Source organism: Opisthocomus hoazin, chromosome 4, assembly GCF_030867145.1.
Source record: "Opisthocomus hoazin isolate bOpiHoa1 chromosome 4, bOpiHoa1.hap1, whole genome shotgun sequence".
Taxonomy (NCBI): domain Eukaryota; kingdom Metazoa; phylum Chordata; class Aves; order Opisthocomiformes; family Opisthocomidae; genus Opisthocomus; species Opisthocomus hoazin.
The window spans coordinates 90,578,470-90,594,563 of record NC_134417.1 but is presented as its reverse complement, the minus strand read 5'-3'; the positions used below and the strand labels follow the sequence as shown (position 1 = coordinate 90,594,563).

At 40.1% G+C, this 16,094-nt stretch overlaps 1 protein-coding gene across 18 annotated transcripts in view; it reads right to left on the bottom strand.

The window, feature by feature from the left end:
- ADCYAP1R1 (ADCYAP receptor type I) overlaps nucleotides 1-16,094 on the bottom strand; it is a 144,888-nt gene that overhangs the window by 41,997 nt on the left and 86,797 nt on the right. For 17 of the 18 annotated variants that reach the window (XM_075419854.1, XM_075419861.1, XM_075419860.1 and 14 more), the window contains exons 5-6: nucleotides 3,484-3,519; nucleotides 981-1,022 (exon numbers count right to left, since the gene is read on the bottom strand). In XM_075419854.1, the coding sequence (XP_075275969.1) occupies nucleotides 981-1,022; nucleotides 3,484-3,519 (78 nt within the window). The remainder of the gene's footprint in view (nucleotides 1-980; nucleotides 1,023-3,483; nucleotides 3,520-16,094) is intronic. The other variant, XM_075419862.1, reaches the window with a different exon arrangement.

The window sequence follows — 16,094 nt, the reverse complement described above, 5'->3', positions numbered from 1 at the left end:
GTTGACAATTTCAAACCTATTTCAGAGCATCTTACATTCCTCTGCCTGTTACTTGTTCCAGTCCCAGTTTGTAACCTTATTCTAAAGCAAATGTTTTCAAGTATGCTCAAAACTTGTCCTTTTTCTCTCTTTTTACCCTAATTATTTGGCTAATCTCATATAAGGACTACCTCTTAAATAACTTTCACAGACACAGTCCAAAGGCTTTAAACTGCATCAGGAAACAAGGGCTGGAGGTAGAAGAGGAAGGTGTCTCTTGACCCTCACGTTGTTGCTGAGGTTGCCTAAGGTGGGATGACCCCCTTGGTGCTTGTTTTTAAGCACCATTACTCTTGCCAGAGCTCTGTGACCTGGCTGAAAGTTAGAGATGGGCTGCTGGTTGCACTTATTCTTCTCCAGCACAACAGAAGTTTCCATTTATCAAACTATTACAGCTTTTGACGTCTGAGCTGTACCTTGACCAAAATTGATGGAAATTTCCAGTGTGGTTTTTTTATTAAGGTTGTGCTGCTTCGCATTCTGAGAGCAGTTTAGTCAAGTGGCTGATAACACTAGCAGTGACCTTATGTTTAGAGAATCTATTTGCCATCCATGCAGCAGAATATATCTATTTAATCACAGCACTCAGTTAAGAACATTGCATTACTTGTCAAACTTTGTTAAATTAGTCTTGCACATTTATCCCTAGTTTTCTGTGGAAAATAACCACTGAATCACAGTGTTGACTTTCCTTAACACCATTTAGTAATTACTGTTAAGCAGGTAGATATAATATATAATGACATGCTCACTAGATTATAAGGCTCAATAGTGGAGGAATAAATTTTTTAATACTGCTAAAAGTAATGCACCAGAAAATGTGTCACCATAATTAGAACTGATTAGAAAATAATACCTAAATGGCAGGAGAAAAAGCTTGGCACTTCCTTTTTAAAAGAGTTAAAGTAAAAAGAGAAACATTCCACGGGTTTGCTTCTTACCTAGGGGAGACTGGGCTGTGCTTTCCAGCAGGTCATAATCACCTACAAAAGTGGAAATTTGGTATGAAATTGTTTTGATTGTGTTTTTTATTAAGACCTAACCAGGTCTTTGCAGAAATCAGTGAATACAAACCAAGTGACTTTCATTTGTTTGGATCGGTAAAATGTGGTTTTACTTGTGAGTTTAAATTAAAGGTGAACCTATAAAATTAAAAAATTGCTGCTGCAAGCAGTGAGCAGATAGCTAAAAACACATACAATCAAATTAGGACCAATTTTATCGTAAAAATGTAAAAGTAAGATATTGTATCTTTAGAAATTTAAATGAATTATTCATAGATATTGGAGTATTGTCAGTTTTCACATAATTCATGAAAAAATTGTTTCCATCCATCAATGACCATTAGGTCCACCTGTAATTAAATTTGGCAAGGAGTGTCAAAGACAACAAGAAGGGCTTCAAGTACATCAGCAGCAAACGGAAGACTAGGAAAATGTGGGGCCACAGATGAATGAAGTGGGTGCGCTGGTGATGGAGGATACAGAGAAGGCAGAGCTACTGAATGCCTTCTTTGCTTCAGTCGTCACTGCTAAGGCTGGGCCTCAGGAATCCCAGTCCCTGGCTGTAAGAGAGAAAGCCTGGAGAAGGGCGGACCATCCCTTTCTCAAGGATGATTGGATTAGAGATCATTTAAGCAAACTGGACACCCACAAATCCATGGGCCCCAATGGGATGCACCCACGAGTGCTGAGGGAGCTGGCAGATGTCATTGCTGAGCCACTCTCCATCATCTCTGAGAGGTCCTGGAGGACAGGAGAGGTGCCTGAGGACTGGAGGAAAGATGATGTCACTCCAATCTTTAAAAAGGGCAAGAAGGAGGACCCAGGGAACTAAAGGCCAGTCAGCCTCACCTCCATCCGGGAAAGATGATGGAGCAGCTCATCCTGGATGTCATGTCTAAGCAAGTGGAGGAAAAGAAGGTTATCAAGAGTAGTCAACATGGATTCACCAAGGGGAAATCATGCCTGACCAATCTGATAGCTTTCTATGATGGCATGACTGGCTGGGTAGAGGAGGGGAGAGCAGTGGATGTTGTCTACCTTGACTTCAGCAAGGCTTTCGACACAGTCTCCCATGATATCCTCCTAGGGAAGCTCAGGAAGTATGGGCTGGATGAGTGGTCGGTGAGGTGGATTGAGAACTGGCTGAATGGCAGAGCTCAGAGGGCTGTCATCAGTGGTGCTGAGTCTAGTTGGAGGCCTGTAGCTAATGGGGTTCCGTAGGGGTCGTACTCAGTCCAGTCTTGTTTAACTTATTCATCAGTGATCTGGATGAAGGGACGGAGTGTACCCTCAGCAAGTTTGCTGATGACACAAAACTGGGAGGAGTGGTGGATACACCGGAAGCCTCTTCTGCCATCTAGTGAGACCTGGACAGGCTGGAGAGTTGGGCGGAGAAGAACCCGATGAAGTTAAACATGAGCAAGTACAGGGTCCTGCACCTGGGAAGAAACAACCCCAGGCACCAGTACAGGCTCAGGGCTGACCTGCTGGAGAGCAGCTCTGCGGAGAGGGACCTGGGAGTGCTGGGGGACAAGAAGTTAACCATGAACCAGCAGTGTACCCTAGTTCCCAAGAAGGCCAGTGGGATCCTGTGGTCCATTAAGAAGACTGTGGCCAGCAGGTCGAGGGAGGTTCTCCTCCTCCTCTGCTCTGCCCTAGTGAGGCCCCATCTGGAGTACGCTGTCCAGTTCTGGGCTCCCCAGTTCAAGAAAGATGAGGAGCTACTGGAGAGAGTCCAGCGGAGGGCTACAAGGATGATGAGGGGACTGGAGCATCTCTCCTATGAGGAGAGGCTGAGGGAGCTGGGCTTGTTCAGCCTGAAGAAGAGAAGGCTGAGAGGAGACCTTATAAATGCTTATAAATATCTGAAGGGTGGGTGTTAAGAGGAGGGGACCAGACTCTTTTCTGTGGTGCCGAGCGATAGGACAAGGGGCAATGGGCACAAACTGAAGCAGAGGAAGTTTCAGCTGAACATGAGGAAGAACTTCTTTACTCTGAGGGTGACAGAGCACTGGAACAGACTGCCCAGGGAGGTTGTGGAGTCTCCTTCTCTGGAGATATTCAAGACCCGCCTGGCCGCGGTCCTGTGCATCCTGTTCTAGGTGACCCTGCTTCGGCAGCGGGCTTGGACTAGATGATTCCCAGAGGTCCCTTCGAACCCCTACCCTTCTGTGACTCTGTGATTTTGTGACAAAAAGCAATTAATTGGTTTTAAGTAAGACAGTTTAAAGTTGTGGGTTTAGGTCAGATCACGGTGATTTCTAGAAATGTATCAGATTTTCATGTTTACTTTTTATCAGCGTGTCACAATGAACTATGTTTATTCATTCTCATAATGCTTGATACACAAATAACTTTTTGATAATCTGATATCATGTGGTCTACATGAAATTTCTGAGAACAGATGTCACAGGAGGTAGTGAACAAAACTGGTTCTTACCTGTATGGGTTTGCCCCAAGTTATCTACTTCCCAACCTGAAATTAGAAGAATAAAAATAATTAATTTGAGCTTGATAACAGTTTGCTTCCCATAAGAGGAATGGATGCAACAGAGCCTAGAAAACAACTGCAAGAAAATTTTGTTTAAATCATTTTTCAAGGTCAGTACTGTATATTTATGGCTGAAAATGGTTTTTAGAAGATGCTCCATTGCATTTTATTGTTAAGTCTCTGGTTATCACAGAGTTTCATCAAACTCTACAAAGGATATGAAAAAGAGATTAGAGAGCTTTTTTGTTGTTATTTTTTTTCTCCTTTTTTTTTTTTTTCTTTTAGAAGGGTGGAGGGTTCTTAACTAAGAACGATCCACACATTTCCAAAATGTTGTGGTGAAATCCAAGCTGATTTATATAATAAAATTTCGTATATAACAATTGAAAATCATGAAAGTTTGCATTCGCATTTTGTAAATTCCTTTTTCTTTCTTCTGTCCTTCCTAAAAAACCCCGTTGGAATTATGTCAGACCAATCACCCATCCACCCTGCTAACTATTTCACCCGAAGTGCACTGAAGTCGGACTTTCCCGAATGCTCAGTGGATTTTGGCTCAAGCTTGATGTTGGGGGATGGACAAAGCGGAGCTGCCTGAAGCCACCGAGTGGTGCTGCTGCGTCGTGCACGGACACGGAGGAGCCTGACAAAGTTGTCTGCAAATAGCTCTGCCAGTGGCCCACCGACCAGTGAAATTAATGTTTCCGACGTTGCATGGACCACTATGGCAGGTTAAATGTTTAGACGAGCTTTGTTCTGTATCCCTGGATTAACCATAAGGCTTCAGGTTGTTCTTTAACCCCGAATTTATGGTCAAATCTTAACTATGGATTGGAAAAAACATTCACTAATTTATTAAAAGAGAAATCCAAACAAAGATTTATTTTGATCCTATGGGAAAGGAGAAAGACAACATCTAAGGAAAGAAAATAGTAAATGGAATCTTTTCAGTAGAGTGTAAAATAAATTTTATATTTTATACTTTTTCAAATTCCTTATCATGTAATAATTTTAAATTCGTTGATTTTTTTGTCTCCTTTAAAATAAAACAGATGTGCTTTTTGATCTTCTCAGGTAGAAAACAGAGGATTTAACGTGAAGATGATGATGGGAGTCTCGAAAACTAAGCTCAAGCGTCAGGTAGGCTCTACTGTGTCTTTGAATGGATATACTCAACAGCAAACCTACACATTCAACCCACCAGCTGCTTTGGAGGGTTGATACTGAATGCCATGATATAAACACCCTTGCTCTCCTGGCTTCTCTGCCCAACTCCAGCTACTTACAAGATTTCACACAGGAGAATTTTTGGATGTTTGCCACTATTGGGTAGATGTACTAATTCTGAAGAGAAGTAACCAGTGCTCTGAGCAAACATTTTCCAACAAAGATCGTTCAACCTGCTGCATCAGACTAAATTACCAGATGCTGCAGAAGCACTATGGCTGTGGTCCAGATTTTTGGCAGAATAACAGGGATGCCACTGCAGAATATTCCTCTCCTGAGCCTACCAAAACCCAGGTTTGGCAACAGTGATATAGCTCAGATATAGATGCCTATTTTGCTAAAATCTGAATTCAGAATGCTAACTTTGGGATATCCTATGGGAATTTTCACCTTAGACAGAGGTTCAAAGAACAAGCCATGGTTCCTTGATCAGTCTTTCATAGCCTGCTGCCACTCAAATCAGTAGATCATAACAGAATTGATTCTTTACATGACATCACCTCACCCAATAGCCTGTCTTTTACAATGATCCACTGAAGCCGGGTAAGAAGAAGATGCAAAAAAATCTCCAAAAAAGTCTTTGACTCACAAAAAAAAACATTTTTCATTTATCTATTGTGTAGAGTGACTATATCCTGAAATGCAATATTACAAATTTTCCAGAACTCTTGTTGGAGAAAGACTAAGCCAATAATAAGTAGATTGAAACCTGATGTTCCTGGCATCCTGTTGTGTTACACTGATTGATCAGAAAAATATCTTTTTTTTTAAATTTAAATATTTTAACTTTAGCTATTTTATTCCTATAATGTTAAAAAGAGTAAATGAAAATTACCATGATTTCACTCTATAATGGGTGGCAGTTGGCCACACTGATGTTAAAATATTGGATTTTAGTTCATTTTGAATTCTGTGACATGAGCAAAACCAGTTAAAACACTTTACTAATGCAGGTGCGCAAAATGAATAGGCTATTTATACCAATATTTTTTTTTATATACTTAAAATATTATTGCATTTTAACTGTGTTTGGACATTATGAAGTGATTCACATTTTCAACATTGTTAACTTTCTGACTGCTGTAGGAGCAAACTTTCCTTTTGTTAATATATTTTTCCACATCTGAGTCCTTAGTAACGTACTGAAAAAAGTTCCAGTACAACCTTTTACTCTACAGGCTTTTAGGCTTGATCCATCAACCTAATTTTCACTAACAAGTTGAGATACTGGGAAGTCAATTAGATTTACACTGAACATTGTGCTCTGAATTACAACTAAAAGTCAAAGTTCATCTAATCAGTGTTGGGATAACATACATGCATATACAGTATTTCTGTGTGTATGCGTATGTATATATTTCTGTACATATATATAAGTACACAGTGAGGGAACATACAGCCACCATCTGGTTTTAAATTCCTGCTTGCTGCTGCTGCCCTTCTCTCTGACACCATATGTTTATGTATTCTGCACCAGAATACAAATGCTTACATGATAGATAACTGTGCCAATAGCTATGTTTACTTACATGTATGAGAGTGCAATGGAGTTCATTTGGATTATTTCTGTGCTTAACATTTAATATGTCTACATATAGGGACAAAGTCTGAGCTTGCCTTAGAGCTGGGCTTGTAGGAAGTCCAGACATACGGCAATCCCTCTCATTTTTCAGACTATTGCCCTGAAACTGTGTTTTCTGGGGTTTTTTTGTTTGTTTTTTTTTTTCTCCTGAGTGCCTTTCTGACTCTAGAGAGACCTCAGCAAATTTTCTCTGGTGTCAGAGATGTGATGAGCAAAATCACAGGGCACCTCGCTGTGTGTGCTTTAGGTCCTGTCATTGCCTTACGCTTAGGACAGAAACAACAAGAAACTGGTGCATTAGACTTCACTTCTGAAGCAGAGAAGCCCAGCAGGATAATGTACAACAGGCTGGATTAAATACATGACTCTTCCAGAAATAAAGAATAAATAAAATCTGCTTTTCATCTGCATTTTGGCTAGAAACTCATTTTTCAGGGATTTAATTCAAGGATCACATTCATGACTTGCAAGAACAACAGCTGTGCTCCTCAAATGTAGTTAAAAAACAGCACAGCCTAAACTGGGAAGATGGAGTGAGCAGCAGCTATTAAACAGTGTCTTAGAAAACCATTTATTAAATCAATAATTGCTCACATTAGTCAACAAATTCCTGAGGAAGCTAATGTTATCCTTGACAAAGGATGGTTTATCCAGTATATTGACAGATAGTGTTATTCACTATTTGACCAGACTGAATAAGTAAGCATGACTCTTTGGGAAGTAAAGCAAACCTTCCATTAGTGCTTTAACTGCCATTATTAATTAGATGCTATTTGCAATACTACTTAGAGACCCTAGAGAAGATCCATCAGAATGCGGACACCAAACACCAAACAGAGAAATCAAACACAGAAAATATTGCTTATTTCTATTTTCTGCATGAAGAGGTGAAAGGGGGAGGGGAAACAGTCGAAGGACTTGCCAACCGCTCCCCAAAGAGTTAGCGGCAGACCCAGATCTTTCATGCCATTTTCTTGGACATTTATCAGACTTCCTTTCTTGCTTTTCATTTGCTGAGTCCCAGAAAACGTAGCTACCTCCTCACTATCCTCCAAAGGGTAAGAAATTCGATGCAAGCAGTTGTTGCTTCTGATCTAAAGTGAACGGGACTGGCAAAGGTAAAGCCAAGAAACAGCCTGTGCGCCATGAACCTCGGAGCTCAGTGCAGCCTTTTAGATCGTCTCCTGCGTGCCAAATTTGTGCTGGCTGCTTTCAGTGTCAGCTGGCATGGCAACGCCTTTGTCTCCCCTAGATTTGTTTATCTGCAGGCAACTTGTGTTTAACCCTTTTGTTCAAGCATTTGTCCCTGATTCGTGGCAGGGGGTGTGTGTGTGAGAATGAAAAGCTTCCAAAACCATGCTGTCCTGAAATGGCTCGCCCGCACTTTTCCCTTATTCCTGTCATTCCCGTCTCAGTATAATGGGTCGGAGGACTGATCCACATAGGTAATCCTCCAAAAGGTTGGATTTCGACAGCGTTGAGATCAACGCAGAAAGCTTGCATTCTTTTTATTGCATGTTAATTCTGTCCCTTCGTAAAGTGCAGAGGCTGGAGCAGAGAGAGGTTACGGAAAACATTTCCTACAGTCACTTGTTCTCATACTGTCTAGCTATGTGGATAATGAGCTGGTTAGGCAGGAATTCGATTTTTTCCTGTTTTATATAGCACTGATTACAAGCTTAAAATTTCATTTATAAATATGAAATAAATCAGCAATCCCTCACGCCTGACTCCACGGCATCCACCACACAGTGCCTTTTCGTTCCCTTCCCTATCGCCGCCTGCTGCTCCCGTGCACCAGCAATCTGTTCAGCCGGCTGGCAGAGCCGCAGTCGGCAACAGCAGTCTGCTTAGCAGCTTTTCCGGGGCTTTCGGAGCTCCTCACACAGCTACCCCTTGCACACTCTGCCCGCTGCTTCTCATGCCCTCTGCCCAGTCCTGTACCTGGGCAGACACGGCCCCACACGCACAGTATCCAGCCATCCCGGTTCCTTCATTAGAGCTCTTTATTTGAGGGGAAAATGATTCAGAATCAGCTGCTAGGTCTTTACAATCTCGTTAACAGGATCAGTAGAAAGCAGCAGCCAGGCAAGGTTACAGAGTACACGGCCTTACAAGGTCCCACGCCTTTCCCTATGTAACATGCTTCCCTTCACTCTTTCCTGGGGTTTTGGTCTCTCCAGCCTCATGCCCCTGTAGACAATACTTTAAATTACAGATTGAAAGTCATTAGTCACTGGGCATTTACTGTATATTGCCGCTCATCTTGTCAAAGGGATTTGTGAACCTAGTGCTTGCACAGACACAGTACAATATAAAGTGGTATTTTTCACTATATTTAGAAAACAAAAAAATTCAGACAGAGGAATATTAAGGGTAAGGCTAGGAAGCCTGGTTCATATTTTTATGTTTGAATAAGTATTGGTGCCTAAGGACATCTGAGGAACTGATCCTCTGGGGCAAATGCATCCTGTCCAATTTATCCACCTGAAGATAAGTTCATCCTGTTTTTAAGCTTCCTCCCTTGAAGGACAAGGAGACTGACACTTCCAGAGGGTGACTTGGTTTAGACATCTACCATAGGATGAGATGAGCTAGCTTCTTCAACTTCTTTGTTACCCAGTGGTTTGTGCAAAACATTGCAATAAAGGCAGTGATGAAACTGATGTACAGGTCCTTTCTTCCTGTATCACATATGAATATCAAGGCACATGGTTTCATGGCATACAGAGAAGACCCAGTGAATCATCCTGGAGATCATAGAATACCAGTTGGGTCCCATAAGGAGAACATAAAGGCCATAGGACATAGGGCTGGCTGACGTAGGACCGATGTACAGACCTGATCAACAACATGTAAGAGAAACGATGACTTGCTTCTTTTCTTCCTCTTTCCTATCAAAGGCTATGAAACTAGCAGTGGACTGAGGTCACCATAGCAACTGCTAGGCATCTTCTAAATATCAAGTGTATCCTTCCTATGAGGCTGGCTGTCACAGGAGCATCCACCAGAGTCCAAGATCAATGCAAATATTGTTGAAGGGTCTCCTAGCTCTGAAGAGAGCAGGGGCCATACTTCAGAGAAAAGCAAATGCTTTTCAAACAGAAAACACAGAAAATAAAAAAAAAAACCATTGTCCAATGGAGATTATCAGTTATAAAATAAATCCCAGAGAAGAAAGCATATTAAATAACTTACTTCAAGGCAAGAACTAATGTGTGTCCACCACACCTAAAACCTTGCCTTCAGCTGGAATTCCTTTCTCAGTTATTTGAGTCAAGAGGTGAAACAAGAATAGAGCAAAGACTGTGGGTAAAGACTGAAGCATCTACCCATCCTGCATCTACAGTGATACTTTGATGTACTACCTCTTGCTGTACAAGTGTTATTCAAGCTAGTCAGCAGCTCCCAGCATGTTCTACCCTTGTGTGCTTCCCAGAGAAGCATGACTTTTTTTATTTTCCAAGGCCAGATTAGCTTTCAGATCATATTGACAGAGGTCTTGAGCTGTGTTACATCCTTCCCCTGGCCAGTGCAGGATGTCATCTTGCAGAAGACCAAGGATCTGATCTTTAGCTGGAATGCTGTTGGTCATGTTGTATGTTTGAGTGTCAGAGTTAGTCTTATGTCCCATAATTTGGTGGAAAAGGCCATAAAATGTCCTTTTCCTGTAAAAAGCATCTATGAGGCCTCAACTACTTGACTGCAAATGTAGATGCAGTTCCTATTCTTTGACGGCAAGTTTTCCACCCATTTCCCTCTGCATTGCAGATAGACTTTGTGATGCTGTGACCAAGAAGGCATGCTTAATTATAGCTTGTCTTCCTCACTTTGGAAAAGCTGAAGTAATCCCATGGCTTTACTGCCTGTGGAAAGCCTAGGGATGAAAACCAGCAGGAAAGGACTAGTTATCTAGGATGCATTATTATCGTGGTTATTGGCAAGACATAGTATTTTTAACATCAACACTTCGTAGGTCTCTTGTAGCTGTTCCTTATGTCACAATTCTTTCTAGGACTCGTTGAACGCTAAGCAACAATAACACATATGCAATCTGCAGACAGCTTTGAAAACTGTCCAAAACCTTGAGCTGATATATACATATAAAAAACCCAGATACCTCTGCACTGAATTTGCTTCTGAATGCTACATAGGATCTTACATAAAGTGAAGGATGAAACTAAGGTATGAACAGAGTCCTGCATGCTTCAAAGACTAATTAAGCTCTGATAGCTCATTATTATTTATGTGATGAAAATGCTATGGGATGGGTCAGGTCTGTTTTTCAGAGACTTCTCCTTGGTTCTGGTGTTTTTGTTCCCTTGGTTTTCATGCAGGATGTTGAAATACCCACCAGGGGTAAGATATACTTGGATAGAAATCTAGACCTTTCCATTGATCTTTTGCCTTGCCCATTTGACAGGCAAATGCAATTTCCAATTTCAGTCTGCTGCAATGCTGACCGTAATTTCAGATAGTAGCAAGGAAAACCTGCATCTTCTACTTCAGTAGAAAATAAGTGCCCAGACTTCCAGACACATTTTGCTCTTTAGAAGGCCCCTGATCTTTAACAGTCACCCTTTCATTCCGTCTATATCAAAAATATCAATACATAACCCAAACTAATAGAAACTGTAACTCGCAAATATTTTCAACAGATTTCACCTTGAGAAGGCATTGATTTTTATTGGCTTTTCACCCAGTTGAGGAGTTATGTACCATTTTCACAGTGGAACGTAGTTAACACTTCAAGACTTTACCAGGACTATTTCCCCAGAAACGACACAGAAAGGCTTTCCACGTACAAACAGGTATTCTCACTTCCCCTCTCCTTAACTCTTCTGTTGTTATCTTATTCTGTTTGATTAGGGATAACATCTAAACTCAGACAGGAGGGAAAAAGCTACAGATGGCTTCCCAAATCCAATTAACCCTGCATTCATAAACCCCATAGTCCACTCATGATATCTCTCGTGCAGAATGTACTGGGCTTGGTGTTCTTACAACAAAGTACTTGAGTGTCTCTCAGTGTTTTTAATGGGATCAGTGACAGACTATTTTCAATTTCTTGTTCTCAGGAACAATAAAATTTGTTGGCTGAGCACCAAAGTCACATAAATTCCAGAGCAAAAGCAAGCCAAACACTTTATTTCGAAAATGTGAGCATAGGATATAATTTCCTCTTAAACTATATAATACCTGGATACATTCTTCATTCTACTGAATCTTAACTAGGATGCCTTAATCCTGGTATCAGCATAGGATGTGTTTCATGTCTTTGGTAAAAATTATGTACATTTTCTCTGTCTTACATAGTAAACCATGCTTTGTAGTAACGGTCTTTTGGGTGTAGCAGGTAGCGTCCTATACTGAGCACTAGATAAACATGCCGAATTGCTGGAAGATGCAGTAAAAGCTAATCATATTTATTGTTTGGATTTGTGAATGAAAGCATTTTCTCAATGTGGAGCATATGGCAATGCTCAGAAACTGCCTATTATCATTTGTATTAGTTTTTACTGCAAATCAAAGATCTAAAAATATGTTCATTTCTGATCTGGCTATTGGATTTCTTTCAATGGTCTGTTCGAGTAATGTGGCTTTATAGGTTCCAGAATCTGTGAGCAGTGCAGGGCAAAGAATGAAAAAGCACACGCTTGTTTCTGTAGATTTCCACTGCCACGCAGTATAACCTCTGTCTGGAAAAAAAAGGGAAAAAAATACAAAACAGAGAAAATTTCCCATCTGGGATCGCAGAGCACTGTGTTGGGACCATCTCTAGGTCTTGCTTTGTCACACTGACATGCAACATCACAGCTGGACATACTTTTCGGTTTTTTTTTCTTCCTTTGCAAAGAAACCTTAGAATGCTTTAATTATACCCTGTTCTAGAGTGGTTGTCTCTGGAGTCAGTACTGGGAATGTACTGGAGAAAGCGTAATATACAACAGCGATGTCATGGAAGTTACAGCTCCTGGTGAAGAATAAAATTGTGAATAGGTGAATATCAATCAAATAAATGAATGTTGAAGAGGAAAATAAATTAGTATTTAGTAAGCCTCTAGAAGGAGTGCCACTTTGAGTCTTTAACCTACTAGATTAGAAAAGACTCAGAAGCTAATGTGTTTTTTCATGTGGAGAGACTTTGAGAACGATCTTTTTGTTTACAGTCTCCATCTGAAAGGAATTGAAAAATTCTGTTGATTTTGGGGGAGCAGAGAGGTGAAATGAAATTTTACAAAAAGGGTCACCAAGCATACAGCATGGGATTTAACATTAGGCTTTCTGTATGACTTTGACAGCAGTTCAAATGTTACTCCTCAGTTCAATTGCAGTGAAGATTAAAGCAGAGTATATTTTCAAATTAAGAACAGCAACAGCTGCTATTTTTAGCTAAATCCATAGATAATTTTTCAACAAAGCATCTCTTCAGATGACAGTTTAGTTGGTTAATTTTTATTTTGTGGTCTCTTCTTTTTTTGCCCATTTTACTGCCTATGGAAATCAGACATCCAAGTCAACACAGCCAAATTGCTTTCTGAAATTCATAACACAAAAACAGCCTCCTCCAGTGACTTCATTCATCTCAAAATAGGCATTTGAGATAGGTCAGAGGAAACATCTTCTACAAGTGTCCCTTGCTTTCCATTTACTGAACCAGAAATCCATGTGAACAGTTCAGACTTACCCGTATAACTTTTAGACATTCAAAGCCAAGTGAGATAGCTCCTGCCGCCTCTCGAAGATTAACCCATCATATGGTTTGCCTGTTGTTATACATGCAGCTCTACCTACAGGTGCTTCAGTGCTTCATAAGACAAACTTTTCAAAAATATCATTTAAAGTTATAGTGACTGTTTGTAAAAATTATTTATGGTCATATAAAAATTTTGCTGTATTAAGAATGACTACACTATTTATAAATATTAGTGTCACAGTGCCTAGCTTAGTTACATATTCTAGAAACAGAGCAGCAGCCATAGGATACTATAGCAATCTATAAAATTTTATTAGCTGTGCCTTAGAAACATTTTAGCTATCTAATAACTTTATTTAAGGAACCATGATAAAATGTGACTTCTTTGATTAAGACCTCCTTGAAAAAAATATACTTGGCTCATTAAAATCAGCAGCAATTAGAGTGAAAACTCATGCTTATTCACCCAGGAGAGTGATTACGGATGTGGACATTTTCACCTTGGAGTCACTAGTGCAAATCCAGCCAGATCTGTAGAGATTTTGAACTACTCTAGATAAAATGTTTATTTATCTAATGAATTATGAATCTCGGTTTTGTTCCTACTGAACAGATGTCCAGAAACCCCTCAAACCCAGCACTACAAGAGGTAACAGCTGTCACTTTTGTTAGTGAACCTGTATGGAGATAAAACAAGCAGGAGGTGTGTTTACACTGGATGGACTGTTCTCCCCTAGGGTCATACTATCATCCTGCTACGAGTCAAAAGCGAAGTACAGTATGCAAACAGGTCTGGAAATCCCAGGAAAAGAATTTAGAAATATTATTTCAGGCCTTTATTTTACATAGTTCTACTTATAGTAGAGCTTTTCATTTTATATAAATATTTTTTTTATTTTTTTCTAAAATATATATTAATTTTTATTTAAAAAAGTAAAATATTCTTTCCCTTTAACAAGTAACACATTAGTTAAGTGCTGTAATAGATCATAATGAGCTTGTCTGTGAGGAGGGAGATGGTTAGAGGATTTCTCAAGAGCCCTCCTAGCCTTAATTACTTCAGAAATGACAGCAACACGGAAAAGAAATTTCATCAGTAAAAGTGAACAGGCACCGGATTTGTGTGGGATACAAATAGAAGCATCAGAGACATCCCTTGAAATAAAGAACAGTTAAAAGGTCCACGGCAGAAGTGTGTGGACAGTTTGGCAGAGGGAGAGTTTTGCTGTGCTGTAGATGTCTGTGGCACCTATCTCCGTAGTGTCAAACCAGCAATATCACTGAGCATTGCATCCAAAAGAGGCAGGAAGAGAGAGACAAGTGTTAGGTGATGTTACCATGTGTTAGCACGCCATAGTTGAAGGGTATGTAGGGGGTGTAGATTACAAGCCACAGAAAAGAAGGGGTCCTGATAGAAATTCGGACAGGGGCTACATGAGCAGTAGGCTTCCTGCAGTTATATCAGAAGATAACAATATATCAGCCATCTGCTGGTGCACCACAAATAACATAAAAGTATTTTGCCTGCAGGCTGCAAGCATCATTGATAAATGGATATTGAAAACTTTTGGTTGAGTGTATATACTGCACAAAGGGTGACCAGAATTGATTTGACAGTCAGGCTGAATGACAAGCAGTCAACAAAAATTGATTACAAAGTCATGGAGAATAGAAAAAAAAAAATACACCAAAAAACCCTGAAAGAGGTAAGAATATTTCCTTACCTGTGCTGGACACAAACCCTACTGGATGCTGAAATGTTGTTTTTTCTATTATTGCTAAATGTGGATGGCTCAGTAAGTGTCATTGTACCCACTGAGTCAGTACTGAATCAATAGTACGGTAGTAAAGACTATGTTTAATTTTACTGGCTATAATTAAAGCACATATAATTACAGTAGTAATTATATTTTCATACCTGAAATACCTAATTTAAAGAGGGAGTTATCTTTTCCCATTCAAAAATTAGATGCCTAGTTTAAGTGAATTGCCCTTAGTACTTGATGGAAAAGGTATCTCCAAGGTTTGATTCACCTCACCTCTCATGGAATAACGTAAATTGCCTTCTGTGGGTCTCTTTCTCTCTGCTGACTACAGATGGAATCTAGAGCGCTTGTAAAGAGAAAACACTCGAGTTTCCCATGGGTAAATTCAGATCAGGTGCTGATCACTCGTAAATTCTTCTCCGTTTCTCAAGAGCATTGGCACTTACTTCAGTGTCTGGAGGGGTTCAGACGGATGTCTCAAGGTGAGGATTTCAGCATTCCTGGAACAGTGTATGAAACACTGTCTCCCACAAATTGTGCTCTGTGTGTGGCAACACAGAAAGGTGGGTTATGGACTCAAGACTGTAAATGAACAATTCGATGGTAAAATAATCTTTTGGAAAAAGGATTCCAGAGGAAGATGATGAACTTGTTCCTCAATTGACAGTGCTAATTAAGTGATCTGCACTAGCGGGTGCTGGCAGGAGATGGACAAAACTGTGTTAACTATCAGCAAAGGCTTGTTGTTAGCTAACATTGACGAGAGGACTTAACCTCTCTCAGTCATTCAGCTGGGAAGGTAATTTCATGGAATCATGAAAAAAATAGAAAAAGAATTTCAAGAGAACATCTAATCAATCTGTATACCTGCTGCGAAAAACACAATAGTTATTTCCTCCTGTCCACACACTCTCATTTTTACCTGGCAAATTTTCACACATTTCAAAGGTTAGAAAATTGAGAAAGTGCAAGAGGGTTTTGGTATCATGCAAACAGTAGCTTTCACAGAGACTCTTCACATTAAAAAGCACTAGGTAATATTAACAACTACGTCAAATAGTTAGCATTATCACTAATAAGGTAGGATCTCCTTTAAATAGCAACTCATTTGGCAGCAGTGGCTGGGTTGTATCAGGATTGAAGCAGGGTTTGGTTACCAAGCATGGTGAGTGCATGGGACTTTTGGTCCAATCTTCAAGTGACAGCAGAAAGAGAAAAAAGAGAAAATGCACCAGCCTAGCTGATCATCTGCAGTATTTTTTGCAAGATAAGGGACAAGTCTCTTAGG